Source organism: Aquila chrysaetos, chromosome 17 (assembly GCF_900496995.4).
Source record: "Aquila chrysaetos chrysaetos chromosome 17, bAquChr1.4, whole genome shotgun sequence".
Taxonomy (NCBI): Eukaryota; Metazoa; Chordata; class Aves; order Accipitriformes; family Accipitridae; genus Aquila; species Aquila chrysaetos.
In genome coordinates, this window is record NC_044020.1 from 21,778,245 (window position 1) to 21,799,235 (window position 20,991).

At 47.3% G+C, this 20,991-nt stretch overlaps 1 protein-coding gene across 2 annotated transcripts in view; it reads right to left on the bottom strand.

Moving 5' to 3' along the window:
* Positions 1 to 749: 749 nt before the first annotated feature.
* Positions 750 to 20,991, bottom strand: part of LOC115352311 (alpha-2-macroglobulin-like) — a 40,872-nt gene continuing 20,630 nt past the window's right edge. Inside the window, exons 17-36 of one of the 2 annotated variants that reach the window (XM_030040263.2) lie at positions 20,485 to 20,578; positions 18,959 to 19,085; positions 18,445 to 18,673; positions 18,054 to 18,180; positions 17,272 to 17,393; positions 14,720 to 14,771; positions 14,004 to 14,087; positions 13,699 to 13,875; positions 12,719 to 12,803; positions 12,024 to 12,180; positions 11,663 to 11,737; positions 8,659 to 8,824; positions 7,424 to 7,647; positions 6,636 to 6,854; positions 6,209 to 6,336; positions 5,747 to 5,837; positions 5,075 to 5,149; positions 4,547 to 4,649; positions 4,123 to 4,164; positions 750 to 1,863 (exon numbers count right to left, since the gene is read on the bottom strand). In XM_030040263.2, coding sequence (XP_029896123.2) covers positions 1,838 to 1,863; positions 4,123 to 4,164; positions 4,547 to 4,649; positions 5,075 to 5,149; positions 5,747 to 5,837; positions 6,209 to 6,336; positions 6,636 to 6,854; positions 7,424 to 7,647; positions 8,659 to 8,824; positions 11,663 to 11,737; positions 12,024 to 12,180; positions 12,719 to 12,803; positions 13,699 to 13,875; positions 14,004 to 14,087; positions 14,720 to 14,771; positions 17,272 to 17,393; positions 18,054 to 18,180; positions 18,445 to 18,673; positions 18,959 to 19,085; positions 20,485 to 20,578 — 2,403 coding nt within the window. In that variant the 3' untranslated portion in view covers positions 750 to 1,837. Of the gene's footprint in view, positions 1,864 to 4,122; positions 4,165 to 4,546; positions 4,650 to 5,074; positions 5,150 to 5,746; positions 5,838 to 6,208; positions 6,337 to 6,635; positions 6,855 to 7,423; positions 7,648 to 8,658; positions 8,825 to 11,662; positions 11,738 to 12,023; positions 12,181 to 12,718; positions 12,804 to 13,698; positions 13,876 to 14,003; positions 14,088 to 14,719; positions 14,772 to 17,271; positions 17,394 to 18,053; positions 18,181 to 18,444; positions 18,674 to 18,958; positions 19,086 to 20,478; positions 20,579 to 20,991 lie in introns of both variants that reach the window. The other variant, XM_030040262.2, reaches the window with a different exon arrangement.

Genomic DNA, 20,991 nt, shown 5'->3' on the forward strand with positions numbered 1-20,991 from the left:
GGCTGTAGATGGATGGCAACAGCTCCTTCATTTTCATTCACTTTCTGGTGAGTACTCTACATAGTTATGGAGTTGGATCTTTTCTGCCTCAAATGAAACAAATTGATCATCACGATAATTTAATTTAAAAGTCTGTAAAATCACTGGAGTATGTTCCATTCACAAAATTTGGATAATGGCTTTCTACCATGGAAAAAAGTTAACACAATGTTTTGCTGCCGCCTGGTTTTAAATTAGACAACACCTAACTGTTGCCCATGGGCAGCCACATCACTTGTCATTTGGGGCTCCCTGGCTAGCCTGTATCTGTAAAACAGTTTAATGTCTCTCAGCTTGACTAGGCTGTGAATCATCAAAGTCACATACTTGCAGGTCCTCCATGGCATACTGTGTAGGAAACTTCAGCAAGGCTACCTTAAGGAAGTACAGGAATGTCTGAACATTGAATTTCTATCCCCATGAAGCACGCATGGCATGCTTCAAAGGAAAATCACAATGGTCTAAAATCAAAACAGTTTAATTCAGCAACCAAAAACTGTGTGGAAAAGTAATTGCCTCATGGTAGGAAATTAGATGGTTTTACTATTTCTAAATCAAAACAAAATGCAATTAGTATTCATGCTTGATTAGAAATTTTGCTCAGCTTTCACTGAAGCCAGTTCATTCCATAGACTTCTCTGAATATGAGGTGTCAAAAAGATCTTGAGTGAGTAAATGCCAAACACCACAGGAGACGAAGTGACATAATATCTAGCAAAATAGATGAAGAATTTTATTTGTTCTCAATAACACTGTTTGGATAGGCACACTAAAAAAAATCGGATGGAACAACTAGCTGTGCATACTTTGGATACACAATAAGCCATGATACCTAACAATAAGCATTTCATGAGAATAAACTGTCACGTAAGATCTTTCTGCCATTCAGAAGTTAAAACCAGAAATTAATGGGACAAAACCAAGAAAAGGGGAGCATTCCTGGTGATATCTAAGATGACTATGGACAGTTTCACCGAAGCAACTCTATGATTTAAGTAAATGTGCCATTGAAACTAGGCTTAGGTATGTAGGTTACTGGCAAATGCATTAGCTTCTCCTTGGGAATTTCCAAGAAGCAGCAGGCACAAGATACTGAAGTTTCCACAAGAAGGCCCAAGCTTCAACTGGAGAACAGGCCATTCTAAGTTAGCAGCTGAAGGCATAATGCATGCACACATCCCTCCTGCCCTCCCATGCACACTCTAATCTTAGAAGAGGGCAAACTGTATATCTCCTCCCACTCTTCTACAAACAAGAAACAATCCTGGAAGGGGTGTCTATGGGCCACATCAGAGAGGTTGAACTTGTAACATTAGCTGATTATCCAGGCTGCCTACTGGTGGGAGACGTGGATAGGCACTTGCAGAGACCACTTCAATCAAGCTTATGGTTTCTAAGCCAGGGGAGAGAAACAGTTCACAAGCAGTACCTGTCCTTCTCTGTTGATTAGACAGGATCTCAGATGACAAGTTCAGAGTACATAACACTGAGGGCTACAATAGAAAGGCTCACCCCAACTTAAATCATTCTGTCCCCTTGTCAGCCTTATTGCCCTGCACACAGGCATGGCTGGATGGGATGCTCTTCAACCTAAGAAGCCAGGGAGATTAAAGCTGTGACTGGAGGCTGAGCAGGAAAAAACAGAATTGGGAATAAACTGTTCAAAAATCATTGGTGAGTACAGTTAATTTATTTGTAAAATTCATTTCCCATTCCTTGCAGGCACTCTTCATCTGTCACTCCATAGATGGTGGTGGTGGTAGTGAGGCAGGCGGGTTCCAGCAACTGGGAGTATTCTTCATGCATTGCCCTGGTCTGCTTCCTCTGCAAGGATGGAAGAAGATGGGAGGGTACAGGAGTTAGAGCAATATGCCAGTTCCCTCTCTCAGGCCGAGAGACAGAGAGAGCAAGATGTGGGTTTGGGAAGCCAGGTTGTGTGTGAAGCACAGTACAGGAGAGTGAGTTGCTGTTTGTTTGACCAGGGTTGAGGGTCATCTATAGCACTCAAAACTCATGTCACCTTCAAAGCTATGTGAGGTTGAGAAAGGGCTGAGACTCCTTCTGACCCACTGGGAGAGAGATAAGCGGAGTGGGATTTGTCACAACTGGGATGGACACAGGAGCACAGTGCAAACAGGCAGCAAGGATGTTCACTGCAGCAATGAGAGATGCTCTTAATGTGTATTTATTTCTCTGCAGAGAGTGGAAGGAATCTGCTGCACCAGTACTAGACAGGGCAGGGAAGGAAGCTTTCTGCTTTGCAACTGAGATCTGCCTCTTAGTCAGTGCAGACCATCTTTGGACACCTAGACCAGTGGATGGACCTCTTAACTAGCGACTTCCAATAACCCTTTCCAAGGAAGGTAAAATCTCTGCCTTTTAACGGACATGGGGAAGAGTAGCTTAAAATCTAGAGCCTCCCCACTAGCCTCAGACTGGATAACCAGGCCACACCAATATACCCTTTGGAAATGCTTTACTCTCCAGTCAGTGTCTGTCTTAGGACTTATGATCCTTTTTTCCATGAATGGAGGCTGTAGGCCCAGAATCAGCTGAACACAGCTGTACCTACGGACACAACCCAGGTTAGCAAGCAGTACGGAGCAAAAGTGTGGGAGTTCAGGCTTTTTTCCAAGACACCAGATAAGAACACTAAAGGGGGTAAGTTTCACCATTTACTGCCAGCAAGAGACAAAGCTTTTGCCATCCTCAAGTCCAAATCACTTTTTCTCTCCTCTCAAATGCCACAGTCAGGACCTGTGAAAAACCACTTCCCAGGGTCGCAGTGCTTTCCAGAAGCCTCCATATTCCAACCATGTGAAACTGTACAACTGATGGGAAGCCAGACCTGCCAGTCTTGATATTGGAAGACTCCATATAGGACAGGAGAAGTATCCCTGGTCAGGGCCTTCCACAGAAGCTCCTACATTACCTGTGCTCCTAAGCGAAACATATGTGGCCTTGCGCTGCAGACAATCCCCCAAAGATCATAGCTTCTCTGTCCTGCCAGCTCAGACTCCAAACCAAGACTGAGGGCTGGCTGCCTAGGGTCATGAGGAAGACCTGTCTCCTTAGACCTGCTTGGGCAGCAGGGTAGCTGAGCAGGAAGCAGCTCTTGCTCCAGATAGTAGCTACCAAAGGCAAACTTGCCAGCTCTCGGGATCCGAGGAGAATAACATTGCTTAACGGCATGCTACAATGTGCCAGCACCACTGTGGGCTTTGCTACGTAGAGTTGCTAAGCAGGCTAGGGTGCCATACTGGAGAACTATGATCCCCCCCCACAGACGAGTGATGTAGCTGTGTGTACAGGTAGGGGTCTACCACTGGGGCAGTTTTCTGTCACCATACAAGAGAGGCAAGCCCAAGTTCCTACAGGAGCCAAACACTTACCACTTCAAAGCAAGGGCTGGGAGGGATTCCTCTGTAATGAGGACTCCCTACTGCAGGTGTGGCTTCGTGCTCAGAGTAGGAAGCGAGGAGCTAAGAGCAGCACCACATTACAGCTTTAGTGAAAAGGTATGCCAGGGTTGGGCAGGAGGTTCTGGAGCACAGCACGAACTCATGGTAGGTCAGACCATAACATGCTGCTTTCTGAGTTATCTTTTGGTGGTCTTGATTTGCTCTATTGCTCCAGACAGAGTGCTTTAGGGGAGGAGTGTGACGGGTGGTTTGAAAGAGCCAAATCCCGTCAGCACGATCCCACAGTTATCCCGGCTGGAGCTCTCACAAAGAACCAGAGGACACCTCAAATCTGAGACAAGAATGATACAAGAAACTGGAACTCAAAAAAAAAAAAGCCCAAGGGGCAGTCACAAAACAACAGGGACATAACCTTCATTCCAGCCAGGAGAACCTGACTATGGAAAGCACTCTGAGAATTCAGGGATGGTGTATTTTGAATGAGAAAACAACATTGTACCTCCCGTGCTCTCAGTTTTGTATACAAAATCTGGGCCTGTGAGTTGGGCCAATCTCATCCAAATTGCCCATTGAGCAGAAAGAGACAAGTGCTGGCTGGAAGAACAAAGTACAAGGAAGAAGCTGTAAAGAAGTGCGAAGGGAAGGGCTCTCGGTACCCTACCTGTGGAGCAGGGAGCGCCGTACTCCTGCGTGGCAAACTCACCTGGAAAAGAGAAGGGAAGGGAGAGAGCGGGCTGTCAGAGCCCCTCGGCAGCCCTGGCAGAGGGACGGGTGCCAGAGGGGGGAAGATCAAGAGGGCAGAGGGTGTCAGAAGGGTGGGGGGCACAAACAAGTTAGAACATGCCTGAAGGCTACAGACACATCCTATGTGGCCCTGTGCAAAGGAGAGACCAGTCCGCCCGCGGAGGGGGCAGGTCTGGGGGTCCCCGCATGGCCGCCCCTCACACCGGCAGCTGCCGTGCAGCCGCCCTCCGCTGAGGGAGCGGGCCGAGGAGGCCGTGCGCCCAGCCCTCCGAGCCCGGGACCCTGAGACGGTACAGCGTCAGATGGACCTCTGAGCGGGGCACCCCCAGCCCCGCACTCACCCGTCTCGTAGTAGTCGTAGACCTTCACCTGGGCCGGCTTCAGGCCCTGCACGGGGATGTCCCGCTCCACCGTGAAGGAGAAGCTGAGGGTCTCGCTGCTCAGCTGCGGGAGGGAAGCGGCGGAGGCTGAGGGTCGGCTCCGCGCCGGCCCGGGCTCCCCCGTGCCCCCCGCACCGCCGCCCCCGGGCTCCCTCGCTCTCCCCTGGCACCCGTGGCCGTGGCCGGGGGGGTGCGGGGGCTGCGGGCCTGGCTGAGGGGCGAGGGGAAACCCTGGGGCCTGTCCCCACACGGGGGGAGGCTCTGGCTGGTCAGGGCCCCGTCTGTGCGCGGGGCAGGGGCAGAGCCTGCCGAGGGCTGGGACAGAGGTGTCTCCTACGAGACGGAGGCAAGCTCAGTGGCGGACAGGTTTGTGTTTCGCGTTTACGAGCCCAGAGCTGCTTAGCGTTGCTCTCCATCTCTGTGCGTGCTATTGCCAGCGTGCTGCAGAGCTCCCTGTGCGCCCCGCGGCCGCCCTGGGTCGGTCCTCACCTGCTCTATGTACAGCAGAACATGGTTTGTGTTAACTTCTGTCCGTCGGATCTGGTGAAACCAGGTGTTTGAGAGCTGGAGAGAGGAGACATGGAAGAGGCTGCTGATCTGAAGGGAAGTTAGTCAAATCTCCTTCAACTCATCTAAGCTTCCTCCCACCCTAGAACCTCAGCAGGTGGATGCTGAGAAGTAAAGCACAGGAGGAGTACTTCCCAGGGGACTCGGCAAACACTCTTGTGTGAAGCCCTGCACAGTAAGTGTTCCTCCAGTTCCCACCATCTCATGCTCTCGCACCTCCTAGACACAAAAATGGAATGAGGGACTGGCATTGTCACAACTGTCGTACATCTCCCAAGCCTCCTGAGTCCCTGGAATTAGACCCGATGGTCTCCTTATACCTCTCTGTCTCAAGGCCAAGCTGCATGTATATTTGAGCTGCTGCAAGCTACCACAAGTGCTTGAGGGGTGGGAAGGGAAGGGAGTGCTGCTGCTGGCCTCCCTCATTCACCCCTCCTTCACAGGTGAGGGGTGGAAGACCTGGAGGAAAAGACAGACAGGTCCAACAGTGGTGAAGATACCAGGAGAAGAATTAGATGCTCCTTTAAATAAGAAAATTGATGCCCCTGATTAAAGACAGATATACTTAAAGAAATGCTTCATGCAGCATCCTACCTTCCTCACGGAGGACTTCACGGGGATGAATCCTGAGAGCATCTTCACATCAACAATCACCATGTTGGAGCCATTGCGCTCCCCAGTGTAACTAAGGAATCAAGCAACAAAGACTCAGTGCACCTCAAGTCGAAGCTGGGGGCACTTCCACCTTTTCCATAACACTTGGCACACCACCACAGTGGTGCTGACAGTCCAGCACCTCCTTCTCCAGCTTGCCGGGGTCTCCGGGTCATCTGTGCAGCCTCTCACAAGCCCAGCCCTGGGCTACCCACACAGCTCCACCACTGCAGGACATGGCCTTCCTCCACAGCCTCTCCTCCCAGCCCAGCTGCGTCCTGCCCGCTTTTCCAGGGGATGTGCTGCTCCTGCAGGGCTTCCAGACTGGCTCGCCCTGGACAACCAGACCTCGTCCAGCTCCCATGGCTTCTCAGGAAGGCTCAGACCCAAACACAGACTCACCTGACATTTATGCCTATGTCAAAGACCTTGTGAGCCTTGGAGTCCGCACATGTCTCTGGGATGGTGTACACATGAAGCAGGAAGGGTGCATCCTCCTGTGTGGGCTGCACGTTGTACCTCAGGCTTGTCTAGAGGAGAGCCAGCAGCTCTGCGTGAGCACGTGTGCGTGCGTGCTGGGCGCAGGAGAGCGACGATCCTCTCCCCACCCAGCCTCGCCGCTTCTCCCCTTCTCACAGCTCCTCCACATTGCGGATCCTTGCCTCCCCGCCTTTCTCCTGCACACACCTCTGCTGCTCTTCTCCTCTTCCCTCTCCCAGAGCCTTCCCTCCCACTTCTCCCCTCTCTCCTGTCCCTTCTGCCCTCTCCCTGGCTCCTGCCTGGCAAGGGGCTCCCCTCCCAGGACGCCACCTGCCCCCATCACCCTCACCTGCAGGTAGACGCATCCTTCGCCAGACACCTCCGTGCTGTACTCCCCTGGCACCTGGGGCAGGGGCACGCGCTGGAGCAGCAGACGGTTTGTGGGATCCACTTGGAAGTCTTGCTGGAAGTCCCCTCCCGACCGCAGGGTCACTTTGGAAGCTGCTCCGCTCTTGGCGTAGGTGACAGCTCCGTACAGGGACAGGGCTTGGAGAGCCACCACTGTGTCCTGAAAGAGACGGGTCCCGGCACCCGGGGGGATGCGGTTAGCCTTTCCACAGCCTGTCCGCCCGCAGCCTGCCCTTTGCTGTTGGCACGCACCCTCCCCTCCGTTCTTCCCTTTCTCCAGTTATAAGTACAAAGGACAGAGCGAAAGAGCAGCTGTTGCGTGTTTCCGTTCCCTTCCCGTGTCCTCTGCCCAGCAGCTGCGTGTTGCCTGAGCTCCCTGGCGTGGAGCTCCGCGCAGCCTTCGCTCGCTCGCCGCTGGGGGAAGCAGCAACTTCATACGCACAAAACCAGTGGGAGCCCTCTCCGATGGCACAGACACACGTCCCTTGTGTCCCTACCATTCTGCCCCACTGTGTCAAGAAAGCCAGGTCATTAATCAAAGTATCGGTCGTTCCCAGAGGCACTACCTGACATACTAGCCTCTAGCCTCTTGGGAACTTGGCAACCGTGGTAGATACTGCAGGGCTACAGTCCCTGCCCTGGCAGAACTTACTGTGCTCCCACCTGGGTCTCTGACACTTCCCATCCTCTGACATTGATGTGTGAAGTCACAGGAGGGAAGCAGCTCACCTGGGTGGAGGAGAAGCCTCCGTTGGGATTCTGCTGGCCACTGATCCACTTTGCAATAAGAGACGCGAATGACAGCTCCTCCTGGGAAGGTGCCGGCTGCGTGGTGAGGTGAGCAAGGAGCACGTAGGCTGTCATCTCCACTTCAGCAGAGGGAGCTCGGTAGCGATAGTACGGGAGATCAACCTCTGGCTCTTTCCCAGGTCGCTGCCAATGAACAGACCCATCTTCACAGGAGGCGGGGAGCGTGGAGACAAGACAAGAAGCAGTTATTAGTAGTCATTGCAAGGGAGTTCTTGATCTGCTGCCGGTCCAGCTGGGAGGACAGAGCCTCCAGGATGCATCCGTCATGCAGGATGAAGAGGCAAGGGTTAGGTTTACACTTGCTGCAGGTTTACATCTAGCCTGAGACTGCTGAGGCTCAGTCCTCAGGCCTGGATACCACTTTGTCCTAGGCTCCAGATCCACACAGACATTTATGGGCTTGGGCAGCTCGAGGAACCAGGGACCTAAGAAGGATGACACTCCTCCCCTTGTTGAGTAGAGATGCCGGGGGCGGGCAGTGACAGGCTCTGAGGCAAAATGAGCCAAAGAATGTGACCAGGCTTGACAGTCACCTGCAGGCGGAGAAGGCAAGAGGTGCTGGGGGTACTTCCTTCACAGCCCTGCTCCCCAACGCTTGGGCAAACCCACCGTCCGGCCTGACCCTGCCAGAATGCTTCCGAGTCGTTATGTGATTTCCTGGAGGACTCGGAGCTTACGCTGGGGCCTCTGAAATGACCTGTATGTTCGCTTTCTCTCTCAGCACATCCAGCTTTTCTCTGATTTATCATGCCTTCTGCTGTGCAAGGTCAACTTTGTTCTACGTTGAGCATGTGCGCTGGAAGGAAGGAGTAGCCGTAAACATTGCTAAGCCTTTGCTAAGCAGTGCCTGGTGTGGCAAGAGGAGCGGACTGAGGAGAGACTCTAGCAGAGCTACCCTTTAGTTCAGCACCGATGGGGATGGTGCCTGGTGCTTCCGGATGAACTCCCTTGGAGCAGAGAAGTAGGACTGGGCACTGTGAGGGAGTTCTCAAAAATGCAACCCCTTTGCACTAGTTTTTCCTCTCCCTCCACCTTTCCCCACCCACAGAAGCCAGTTCCTGCAGCCATTGCCCCACCAACAAAAACCATTGTATCAAGGGAAGATGAAAGGCCAGTGGGTTGGAAGAAAGAGATGTCCCACCAGGAGCACTCACCCTTTTTCACAGCCTCCTTTTCAAGTGAGCTAAGCAATGCCTTCCGTTTCTCCTCCTTCCCTGCCAGGGCGAAGGCGTACGCCATCAGTGCCTTGGTGTACACGTGGTTTTCTTTCTCATCTGCTGCCATTTCCAGGCAGAACAGAGCGTTACGCACCACCGAGTGCTGCGAGGAGAGAGAGACTGAGCTGGAGCAGCCAGAGCTCACGCTGAGGTCTGTCTTAGAGCAACAGGAATTGGATGGTGCCTATGGACCCTTGACATCCGTACTTTCCTGTCTGACAGAGATTGTACCATTGTATATCCCTTCCACTCCAGGTCCGATAACCCCTGGAATGATTGGGCAGCCAAAGGCTCTTCCTTATCTTGTATCTGCTTTTCTTTAATACATCTTCTTGTAATTTTTTTTCCCCAGTGTGATTTAAAGACTGTGAATCAGGGCTTCAATCCTTCTGCCTTGAGAAGAATTACTGTTCTGATTGTGTCTCACAGCAAGGGGAGTTCTCTGATACATTTCTCTGTACATGTACTGGATACTTGCCTTCCTCCTCCAGCTATCACCCTGAGACTGTTCTGTGCTTTCACTCTCTGATCTATCCTTTCCTTTTTATTGTTTAGTTCCCCTTTTCTAGGGCCTTCTGAAAAAAATTCATTTTGCTGGTCCTTGATAACATAGCTTCTAGTTTGGAGGCAAGTTCTGTCTCTGCACAAGAAAGAATATATTTTTTTCTATTTTCTAGAATATTTTTTGTGACATGTTAACATCAGCAATGCATGTCTTTTTGAAGCCAGGATCTCAAGTACGGTTTAAGAGTGCAATTGCTGCAGCAAATCAAAATGTAGCTACTTTACATAGTGTTAACTAACAGACACTCTGTCCCCACGACCTTTCAGCAAGACACGACTATTCCTCATTTGTGCTGGAAAACCTGCTATAAAATTGAGGCAGTAACACTGCAGGGGGTGTATGCCATGATCTGAAGCCTAATAGCACATTTACAGCTTAATCAGTGGTCTAGAAGGAAAAGACTTATTTTTCTGTGGCTTTGTACTTTGCCTTCACTGGGTGTCTACTGGAAGATGACTTTTGTGGTCACTTTTGGAGAAGCAATTCAGCTGCTTTTGAAAAAGCAAAGAATAAAACCAAAATTGGTTGGGTCTATCCCTCACGTAAGGTTTCCTATGCTTACTAGCGTTTGTAAGGTAAGTGCTGGGGAGGAGTTCAGTCTAATGACAGGACGTGGCAGTAGATACACATGCTCAGGACAGTACTAATAAGTTTTTTATGAGGGGTCTAATATGGCTTATTTTATTTACAGAAATACTCTTCATGCTTGCCAATAGCATTAAATACCTAAGGACTGTGCTGTGCTCAGGAGTTCATGCAGCTTAACTTGAAATGCACCCATATCCCAATCAAATTCTTACAAACCCCTTCACATTCAGTGGCACTTTTAGGCTCAAGGAGATGAAAAACATCCTTGTTATCCAATACAGTTCTGCCTGAGAACTTGCCTTCTAAACACAACACGTACCAAAGAAAGAATACTCTTCCGGTGAAGTTAATGTTATCCATGTCACCCCACTGCAAAATAATTCCTTCTGCTTGTTCTTAACTGTACAGGAAAAAACTTACTTTCAACAAAAAATAGCCCCTACTACATTTGGAGCAGAGGGATTACAGCAGCCTGGCACCCATCCTGGCTCAGCAGTCCTTCTGCTGCAATTCACACCCCAATTTTACCTGCACCAGAGGCTTGTCTCACAGTGAGGGGTTCACAGACTCAGGGATCAGAATGACCAAACCCACAATGCTTTTAAATAGGCCTCAGGCTTTTCACAGACTACTGTTTATGGTATTCCCTATAGGTATACCTTATTACCTATAGGTATACCTTATTCCCCAAGCATTAAGGATGGGGATTTCCCATAAAACAGTGTAGAAGAGGCAGAAAAAATGAGAAGGAATCCCTGAGTGTGCCACCTTTTTTTACAGACCTGTGCTGTTGTGTCAACACAATAAGCCCATATAAGTGGTTCAACAAGAATGTACTATTCCAACAAACAAAAGGAGATTTTTGTGGGTGTAGAAAAACTATTTGGCTCATTTCAGAGATTTAAATATTATTTAACTCACTGTTAATCCAAGCTGTACTCTTTTAAAGGAGCAAAAGCATGATTCTCTACAAAAGAACTCTCTCTGGGTTTCGGCTGGGATAGAGTTAATTTTCTTCCTAGTAGCTGGTACGGTGCTGTTTTGGATTTACTGTGACAACAATGTTGATAACGCACTGATGTTTTAGTTGTTGCTAAGTGGCGCTTATCCTAAATTAAAGATTTTTCAGTTTCCCATGCTCTGCCAGCAAGCAGGTGAACAAGAAGCCGGGGGCGGAAGCATGGCCAGGACAGCTGACCTGAACTAGCCAAAGAGATATTCCATACCACAGAATGTCATGCTCAGTATATAAACTGGGGGGAGTTGGCCAGGGGGGCGGATTGCTGCTTGGGCATCGGTCAGCTTGTGGTGAGCATTTGAATTGTGCATCACTTGTCTTTTCTTGGGTTTTCTTTCTCTTTTTTTTTTGTTATATTACTTTTCATTACTATTATTATAATATTTTTTATTGTTGTTGTTATTATATTTTATTTTAGTTATTAAACTGTTCTTATCTCAACCCTCAAGTTTTACTTTTTTTTTCCCCAATTCTCCTCCCTGTCCCTGTGGGAGCGGGGAGGAGTGAACGACTGGCTGCGTGGTGCTTAGTTGCTGGCTGGGGTTAAACGACGACAAACTCTGAAAAAGATCAAGTGAAATATGTATATGGGAGACAGGATTGGACAGGGAAGGAAAATGGAGGAAAAGTGTTATTCCAGTCTAGGCTTGAAAGGAAAGAGTATTCAGACAGGATTTCTTTCAAAAGATAAAGGGACCTGATAATCTGGGAGGCCACTAATAGGGCAGGTTAGTACCATCTCTGGCTCAGGTTGGGGTACAGACACATACGGTTACAGGCAGAGGAACCTCCAGCAATGCAATAATGATGTAGGCCGTCAGCGTGATCTCGTCATTCACTCCACCCTGCAAGGAATCACAAAAATAGATGTTGATCCCCCACAGCACCGCTGGCTTCTCCCTGTGCTACTTGTCTACATCCTGGAGGGACAAATTCTTCCTAGCCTCCTCATGGTAGGTCCTTCGGAAGATGCTGTTGGCTTCTTCCTGCTTCTGTGATAGCTCACATATATAACTCCCCACTCCTCCCCAACCCCCAAGTGCTGAAATAGCTCTGTTGGTCCCAGAGTGACTTATGGTCAAGTTCCAGCCTGACAAAGCCCATATGGAGCCAACCAGGCAGAAACGTTACCTTCACGGCATTGTTCAGGAGTGTCCCAGAACTGCGGAAACAGCCGTTCTCCTTCTGCTTTTGAGTGAGCCAGACCAAAGCATCCTGGATGTGCTTCTCATCTATGAAGATGTGAGGCCGGGCCCGGGCAAAGGACTTGAGGACAAAGGCTGTGAGCCTGAAAGTGACAGAGGGAACGGAGACATCCTGAGCGGGCCCTGTATCCATCAGAGGTCATAGGGCCCATGTGGGCATCGCTGTTCTGGAGGAAAGCAGTAGAGGCTGCAGGACTTGGTCACAGTGGGCTGGTTGGAAACTGTGAGCTAGCTTAGCGACTCAGGGAGGTAGGGACCAATGCTAAATGGAGTCAGCCCTTCATAGCCCTGAGGGCTGCAGGTAGGTGGGCAACGGCACTCTGGGGATTCATCAGCATCTTCTGCTAACAAGAACTAGCTAGGGCATCCTGCAGGTCACCCTCACTCGAGCTGAAGAGGGGTGTCAGGTAAGTAGCTATCTGCAGCATTGCGAACCGAAAAGGCATGTCCTTTAGCATCCTTCTCTGCTCCATTATCCCACATGATTATCCTATGATGTCGTGATTATAATTTCATCTCCACCTCCATTTCAACCTCCACAATGACCAAGCACAAGACAACACTGAGGAAAGGGAGGTCATGAAAAGCAGAAATGCAAAGCCAGTGGTACTGAAGTCTTACCAGGTATTCCCAACTTGCCCATAACGGGGCCCAAAGGTGCTATAAGAACCATCCCAGTGTTTGTACTTCAATTGCCTTTGATACCCTGAAATGGAGAGTGGAAGAATATTTTAGTTGTCACAGTACTTTTCAAGGAGCCATGCAAAGGAAATGTAGCAGACATGGGACACAGTGTCCCCCTTCTCTTGGCACAAGGGTGAGCTATGCTGCTGAGTGTTACAGTGGAAGTTCAGGCAAACCCACAGCTCCGAGCACCTCCGTCCTTGTGCTCTTCCTCTCTCCTAAAACGCCTGGAAACTGGGTATCTTTAGTCATTGCCGCTCTCTGCCCTAGACTTGATGAGAAGAGGTACGTGTATCCCAGATTTTAGAGAAATGGGAAAATGGTTCCCAGAGGAGAACTGAATACAAATGTGAGCCCACGCAGGATAGGGATGCATCAAACAGGATAATTTTCATTGGAGGAAGTGCAATTTTTCTGTGAAATAACTGAGTAAAAACAGTCCCTTGTTAGTCAGCAGATATCCACCATGTCCATATGTATTGGTGTTAAGTCTGCCAACGTGTCCTAGCTAGTGTGTTAAAATTCTGGCCTAGTCAAAGATGAGTGACACTTTCTAAATCTTAATCCTAAGGAGGGTCCAAGATCTACATAATCAGCTGCCATTACAGTCTGATTTATGTACGTCATATATCCCTTTTCATACGGAGAGAACTCTTGAGTTATTGCCGGTCCTGGATTTTTTCTATGTTCTTGTTTGGCTGCTGTCCTCTCTCACCCTGCACCTCCACTTGAGTGTAGGATTCTTTCTTATAGATACTGTATGATATACACCTGACCTACCACGGTGTCATGCTCCCTTCCGGAGAATGCACCAGGACAGCCTCCCCCGGATCATACGTGCCAGTGGCCGATAGTGGCCTTATCCAGTTCCCAAGGGAAGGAATGAACAGAGAAGCAAAAGCCGTGTCCCAGCTCACCGCTCACTAAGTATCCGATGGCCTTGGATTTGACCTCCTCGCTCAGCTGCCCTGTCTTGTTCAGATAGTCCAGGACGTAGATGTTGGGTGCAAACAGGACCATGTTCTGCTCTCCACAGCCGAACGGCATCTGCAGGAGCTGGTGCAGGTTCTGCGTGGCAGTGCCCATGATGTCACCTGGGGAACGGGACAATTTCCATTGTAAATTAGCACAGTTCAGGGCTTGCCAGTAGACTAAGCACAGCCTGAAGAAACATGGCAGTGTTTCAAAATAGCATGTTACACTTCAAGAATGCTTCACTTACCTAGCACTGAGAAATATGCTCTGGCTGAGCCATCCACCACAGTCTCTGGGAGAACCAGGGAGATTGGCTCTGACATTGACTTTTCTGGCATAAAAAACAGATCAATTTGGTTACAATTCCAGTTATATCTACATGCACGGGTAGCAGCTAAGAGGGTGAGACACCATCCCCTGCACAGGACTTTTCTGCTTTCAACAAATCCATTCATCTGTAATTTTGTTGTGGAAGTTTCCCATCCTGCAAATTTTGTGTTGGGCCTGCAGTACCCTCACACACAGACTGTCATGGACTTCTGCGTGGCACTATCAGCAGGCCTTGACTGACAAATACGCTTTCCAGCCTATTTTTCTGGCCTCTTCTGCTTTGGTGGGCAGACCTGGCTTACTGCAGAGCCCAGTTTATGATTTTATACCCATTGAATGAAAGATGTTAGAGACAACCATATTAAATCCCAGATATTTTCTCTCTACAGGGACCTGGCCAGCCTCAGTTCCTAAGAGATATGCTTTTGCCTCTGTAATTGCAGGGACTATTACAGCCTCAGCTTTTCTCCTTTAGGAAGAATTAGTTTCACTACCAGTTGGACATACATCTAGTTTGTTCAATTTTATCAGATCCCTACACCGTTCTTTTCTGCATTCACAAACCTTATCTTCTCCCTTTGTCTTTAGTCTCTACATCAGCAAAGAAAGTCCTAGAAAGCAAAAAGCTCTTACCAGATGCACAGAGCACAGAATTGTAGGTAGTTTCCACCTCAGTCCCTTCCGGCTTGGGGAAAAAGGGAAGAAAAAAAGCAAAAAATGAGAAAATACAACAACAAAAGAACAGGAAGAAATATCAAGAAGGAAACTAAAAGGGACTCTGAGAAAATTAAATACTTATAAATTCTCCTGTGGTAATAACTTCTTTATACCGAAAAGTCTTCAGAAATTGCTTACAAAGTTTTTTTCTCCATGTACTAAACTGAGGATAATCGGGGACTATAACATACTGGCTAATTACAAGCATGATATTTAATACATGTTCTTTCCTTTCTTATTACTGAGAGATGCCCTTTAGCTTCACAGGTTATGATGCAGATAACATGCAAGATGATGTTGCCAACAGTGCTAATAGAGCCACAGGGCTCTCTCTTCCAAGGTGCGAGAGCTTTGACGGGTGGCAACTGGAGCCCTCCAATGCACCCACAAGCGACATGTTACGACATCCAAAATTGAAATACATGCCACAGTCAACTCGTGATTGTGTCCCTCTGTTTCAGAAACTTCTAGCCTAATTTTTGAAGTCAGAAAAGACCTGTTTTCTGTTGAGCTGGTTGAAAACATTCTGCATAAAACTCATGAATCAAATATTTACTAGAAAACATATTTTGTCAGAGTTTTTTCAGTGAGATCCCCGCATCAATTTTTTTAACCTTCACATAGGAGGGTTCCCATTGCTTCATTACTGCTTCCCAACTTTTGCCAGCTGAAATTTTTTTCCAGCATGTAAACAATGGTATTACCTTCACTTTCTCACACAGTTAAAATACATTGACTCTCGTTCTTCAGTATGAAAAGACAGAGAAAGATTAAAAGAGTAGGGAGCAAAAGAAAAAGCTTTTAGGGTAAACTATGACAGAGCTAAATGCTTCTGTTTGAAAAGTCACCTTCTTGTTTGTTTCAGTACGTCATTCTGAAATGCAGCTAAATGAGAAATCCATTGTTTTGTTTGATTTTGAACATTTCAACAGGAAATTAAAACTTGCAAACTCTAACTATTTGAAAGATTTTCCTTTCCAGCTGAGAAATTCCTGAGTGAAAAAACATCCTGTTTCCCAACTAGCTCTCAGCGAGGCTTGGTTTCCCGAGGGGCACAGGACATCCCAGGGGTTCTGGCACACTCCCTTCTCCCTGCCCAGGACGCGCTGCCTGCTGCAGGGGCTCTTGACATCCATGTGTGTGGGACAATGCAGCTCCATCCCAAGCAAGCTACACTGTGTCCACCCCTGCTAATTAACTGTTCAGCCTTGGATGCTAATCTCGGATTCTATCCAGTCGGGGCTTGCTGTAGATTAATTACCTCATTACAATAACAGGATAAGACCAGTAATCTCTCAGACACCCCGACAGAAGTAATTTTAATGCTCATTCAGTTATTTTCACTCCCCCGCCATCTGGGAGAAAAGACTTTATAGTTCTGATCTTCCAGTATCTTCAAAGAACAAAATAAACACTATTTTTCCTGAAGGCATTATGAAATTAGGAAGTTTTCCTGAAATGTTAAAAGGTTATTCGTGCCCTGATACACAAAATGCACTGTACATTCAAATTCATTTGTAAATAAAGGAAATAATAAAAAAAACCCCAAAACCAACAGCCTAACAGATAGGATTATTGTTCCATCATTACAGTCAGGTTAACAAAACATTTTCTGAAGTTACATATTACATGAATCCTAGCTCTGCCTTACTGAAAATTGGAATGTCTGCAATGTAAGGAGGAGTTGCAATGTTATATATTACTCCTGACTTAATTTTGTTAAATACAACTATTCCTTCCTGTGATGCATAGGAATGACAATATTATGACATGTGATGTTATATAGGTTTCACTATACAGCAAGCTAGTACTTTTTGTTTGCTATTAATATCACAGGGACTCTTATACTGTGGATTAATTTTATGACTGGCTATTTATCATGGGAAAAGCTGTGGTTTTAGCATTGCAAAACACTGCTTAAGAAAAAAAATGTACAAAAGAATGAAAAAAAAAGTCAGTTCATACTGTTTTGAACATTCTTAAAAGTGTAATAAAAACAATTCAAAACAATGATGGTAGTTTTGTCTGGAAATATTTGTATATTGTGGTGACTGCTCCGTATTCCAGAGTACTGGCCATGCGCTGGAGGAGACGCATAAAGTTTCTGGCAAGTCTTCCATTTACAACCTCTCCCTGTGATTTATTACAGGTAACACCAAGGAGTTCTCATTTATCTCCCAGATGATGTGTTTGGGACAAATCTGTCATTATTGCCTGCCTTATTATTTCTGTCCCACCATGTAATGTATTACCCTGCTTTTACTACGAGATGGCAACATTATGAGTTATGGGCTCTATTGGCCTGTGTGAGATTTATCAATGCTCCTTTTATAAACGCGTGCAGAATAAGAGTCACACAAGCCATTATTGCTGCTAAACCAGAAAACCTTTATCCTACAGCAACTGTTGCTGTGGAGCGTGAAATTATTATTACCTTTCTGTGCCACCAAACTCAGCAGCCCACATACCTCCACCAGCAGCTGTCTGATGACCGTGTCTTTCCGCCCTTTCTCAGGGGTCTCCACGACGGCGTTCCCGCAGGGCTGCTGGTTCTGCAGGGCCTCGGTGCTCACCGAGAACTCCACCTGCCCTGGAGGAAACAGGGGTCAGCCAGCCCTGCCAGGCAGAGCCAGGCAATGGGAATCACTGCCACTTCCAGGAGTTTCAATTTGCAGGCTCATGGATGGGGATTTTCTATCACACCTGGGCCCTGCTTCTTTCCCAGAAGAACATAGCTATCTACATCAGTAGCCATCCTGGAGCAGATGAGCTGCACTGCCATTGAAAGGTGACTCTGTTTTGGTGACTCTTTTCCAGAACCTAGGACACCACAGTGGTGGGACTCACCAGCCCCACTGCTGTTCAGCACACGGCTACCCTGCATGTACACCACAGCTATGACCACAGCACATAACAACAACAGTGAAAACAGAATATGACAATCCCATGGGACAATTGTCTAAGCTCTGGGAGGAATGGAGCTGACAGAGCATCCCTGCTGGCCAGCAATGTCTGTGGCTTCAGAAGGTGTTGTCCAAGGGCTGTAAGGCTTGATGGTACTGCATGTGGTGCCAGACACAGCCTCGGACACTGAGCCCACCAGCCTTTGCCTCCTAAATAACACCAGATGAGACAGACACTCAGCTGCAGTGCTTCCGAGGAAATTGTGTTGCTCTAACACCAGATACTGAGCAGGGACAACAGCACAGAAAAATCCTCCCTGCAGTTTTCACCACCCTGAGGCCTTTACCAAGAGATTTGGGAGTCACAAGCCAAGCCACGGTTTTCCTCCCATTCTCGCAGAGACAGTGAGATTCTTCCTCCTTTTCCACCAGAGTAGCCAGGAAATGAGTAGACGGAGCCAGACTCACACTGACCTGCCAATTGTAGAGAGAAGCAGAATCAGGGAAGGGTGCTCGTAAGAGACAGGGAGCTAGGAAGCCATAGCAATATCTATTTCTTCAGTAGCAAAGGAGCAGGGAGCTGTGGGTTCTGTGTTTGGAGTATATAGGAGGAGTAACATAAGAATTTCAGGGGTGAAGAGTCTAGGGATAGTCAGAGATAAGATAAGAAGGCTAGGTGAGGGCTAGAGGTGTAGAAGAAGTTACACAGGTACAGAGAAGGATTTGAACCTTCCTTACCCTGATGCAGGCGGTCAGGTAGTTGAAAACGGTGGCTTTCAGCGTGAAGGACTCACCACGCACTACAGAGTAGGGCATGGTGAGCTCTACAAAGAAGGGCTGGAAGGCTCTGAGGGACACTGTCGGGGACAGGCCAAAGCCCGTGTCTGCCGAAGTGCAGAATGCATTGGCTTTCCACTCGGTGATGGTGTCAGGGATGGTCACGTCTAGATCAGCATTGCCCTCAGAGCTGGCGAGGGATGGAGAACAAGATTTCAGTTATATTCTGCTGATCATCTATGCTTTTCTCAGCCTACTGAACAAGACCTGCTGACAGCAAACTCCTGACCAGTTGGGATACAGGCACTGGCTTCTGCATGTTCTCCCAAAGCATCCTATAATTAGTGACCTTGAAAAATCTCTCTGTCTACTAGAAGTACCCCCCTCACTGAAATACTGATAATTCCATTGAGGTTTAAATATTTTCCGAGGTTTTGCCCCAGTGACCACACTCTACATTCCCATAAAGACTTACTTCACTGAAACTATGTCCCAGATCCATGTCTCAGGGAAGTACTTCCGCACGGTCTCCACAGGGTTGCCAGCAACCATATGTTCCGTTATTTCATAGTCCAAATCTTCAAGCAGGTTCAATGCAGTGACTAGCAAATTCGTTCAAGGACAGGAAGAAAGGAAAATATCTGTCAAACTCCATTCTAAATCAGGAGGATACTTTCCTTCCAGGTAGTGGTTATTAGCTAAAATTTTAAAATTGAAAGAACAACTTTGAAACCTTGGCCACTGGAAACAAATGTATTTCTCTGTTGTCATCTCAGTATTTCATTTTTTCTAATGTTGCTGCTCCTCTTACAGAGATTGGATGGGTTTGAGCATTCTTCCCCCACTGCCAGTAAACCCAGCAGTGCCAAAAGAGCCATGTATCATGATGTTATTGAGGGTACATTTCTATTGCAATACAGAGTCAAATGTGCAACTTACTGCTTCCAGATATTACAGTTGCACATAGCTCAATAAATTTGGTTGAAGATTTGTTCATGTTTATATATGACCAGAAACAGAAACCACACTTAGCCCTCCCCTCCTCCATCTAAGATGCTTTTGAGATTAATATGGGTCTTTATATCTCCGGCCCTTAGCAAATAAATGGTTCCAGAACAGGGAGATGCTTTCTCACAGTGTTGCATAGTGTTGTGCCTTGTGAAAGGCTTTCCATCAGCCTTAGAAGACTTTACATCTTCTCAAAGCAGCCAGCTGTCTCAGGCCATGCTCTGAAGACAAATCCTGCATTTCAAAACCAAAGATCTGATGTGTTATGAATAGAAGGCTAGAAGCTATCACCAGACCAAAAGCTATGATTTTTTAATGGGAGCTGGGCTACTGCACCAGAAAAGTCAGTGACTGGAAGTGATACAGGTGAGAGTGTTTTATATAGCCTTTCTAATCTCAGAACTATTCAGAAAAAAAAAAGTAGTATCATTATTCTATCTTCACAGTCACTGAAGCTGCAGAGAAGTGATGTGACCTACCCAGCCTCTTATAGTCATGTGAGTGGGAGAGTTGGGAACAGAACCAAATTTCTCAGCCCCCAGTGGTAAAATATCTACCCCCAAAATTGTACCACCTTCTCATTTGTCTTGGCCCCCTTTTGCTCTAGTTGTTCCTCTATTTATAGCTAGAATGTGACTACCTAGAAGTAGAGACTCCTTTTTAAGGTTTCCATAGCTGGACTCAGATCTGATGATAGAAAAAAAGCCACTGCTTTCTGCTGGCAGACTCTTTTAGTGCCTACAGGATCCCTGCTGCACACATGGTTTTAGCCAGGCACATCCAACTAGCTGAGGATAAGCAGACAGAGGTGGATCAATTTCATATTTCAGGACTGAGTCCAGAAGGGAGTGATCCTGAATTAGATCAGCATATCTGAACAGAATCTGATCTGCCTGGTGTAATTAATATTCAAAGAAGTAGAGGGAAGGAAAGAAGCAGGGTGGTAAATTTTAGATAGTTGTGTGGGAGGTAAAATGAAGCAGGTACTAGAACCACTGTAACTCCTTTCCATCATGTGTCCTGGGTAATGCTGGCAGATTTCAGGCTTATGGATCTTGCTGCTAGTGAAGACTTTTAAGCCCAATTCCTAGTAAACAAAGAGAAACAAGAACAAAAAATATGCAAACAGACTTTTGAAAATAAACTATTTCTAGTATGTCAAGAATAGATGTACTTAAGTCTGGGATCAATCAGAATAACAAATACTTGTATATAAATGCCAGATAGATTGGTTCAACCCAGATGTTGAGGCTTTATCATGTTATACTCATCCTAAGGCTAAATCCTGGCATGATCAGATGGGAAGCTAAGGCCACAGGTCTACCTTGGGGACATCTGCGTGGGTGAAAATGACATGTGTGAAAAGCATTGGATTGAGGGTACCCAAAAAGTCTTGTGCAGGACTCTTTAGATGTGTATAGGTGGGTTTGCGGGTTATGAAAGTAACTGGCACTTTATTAAAGACCTATCTACACCAGGTAGAGGGAGAACGTGCATGAC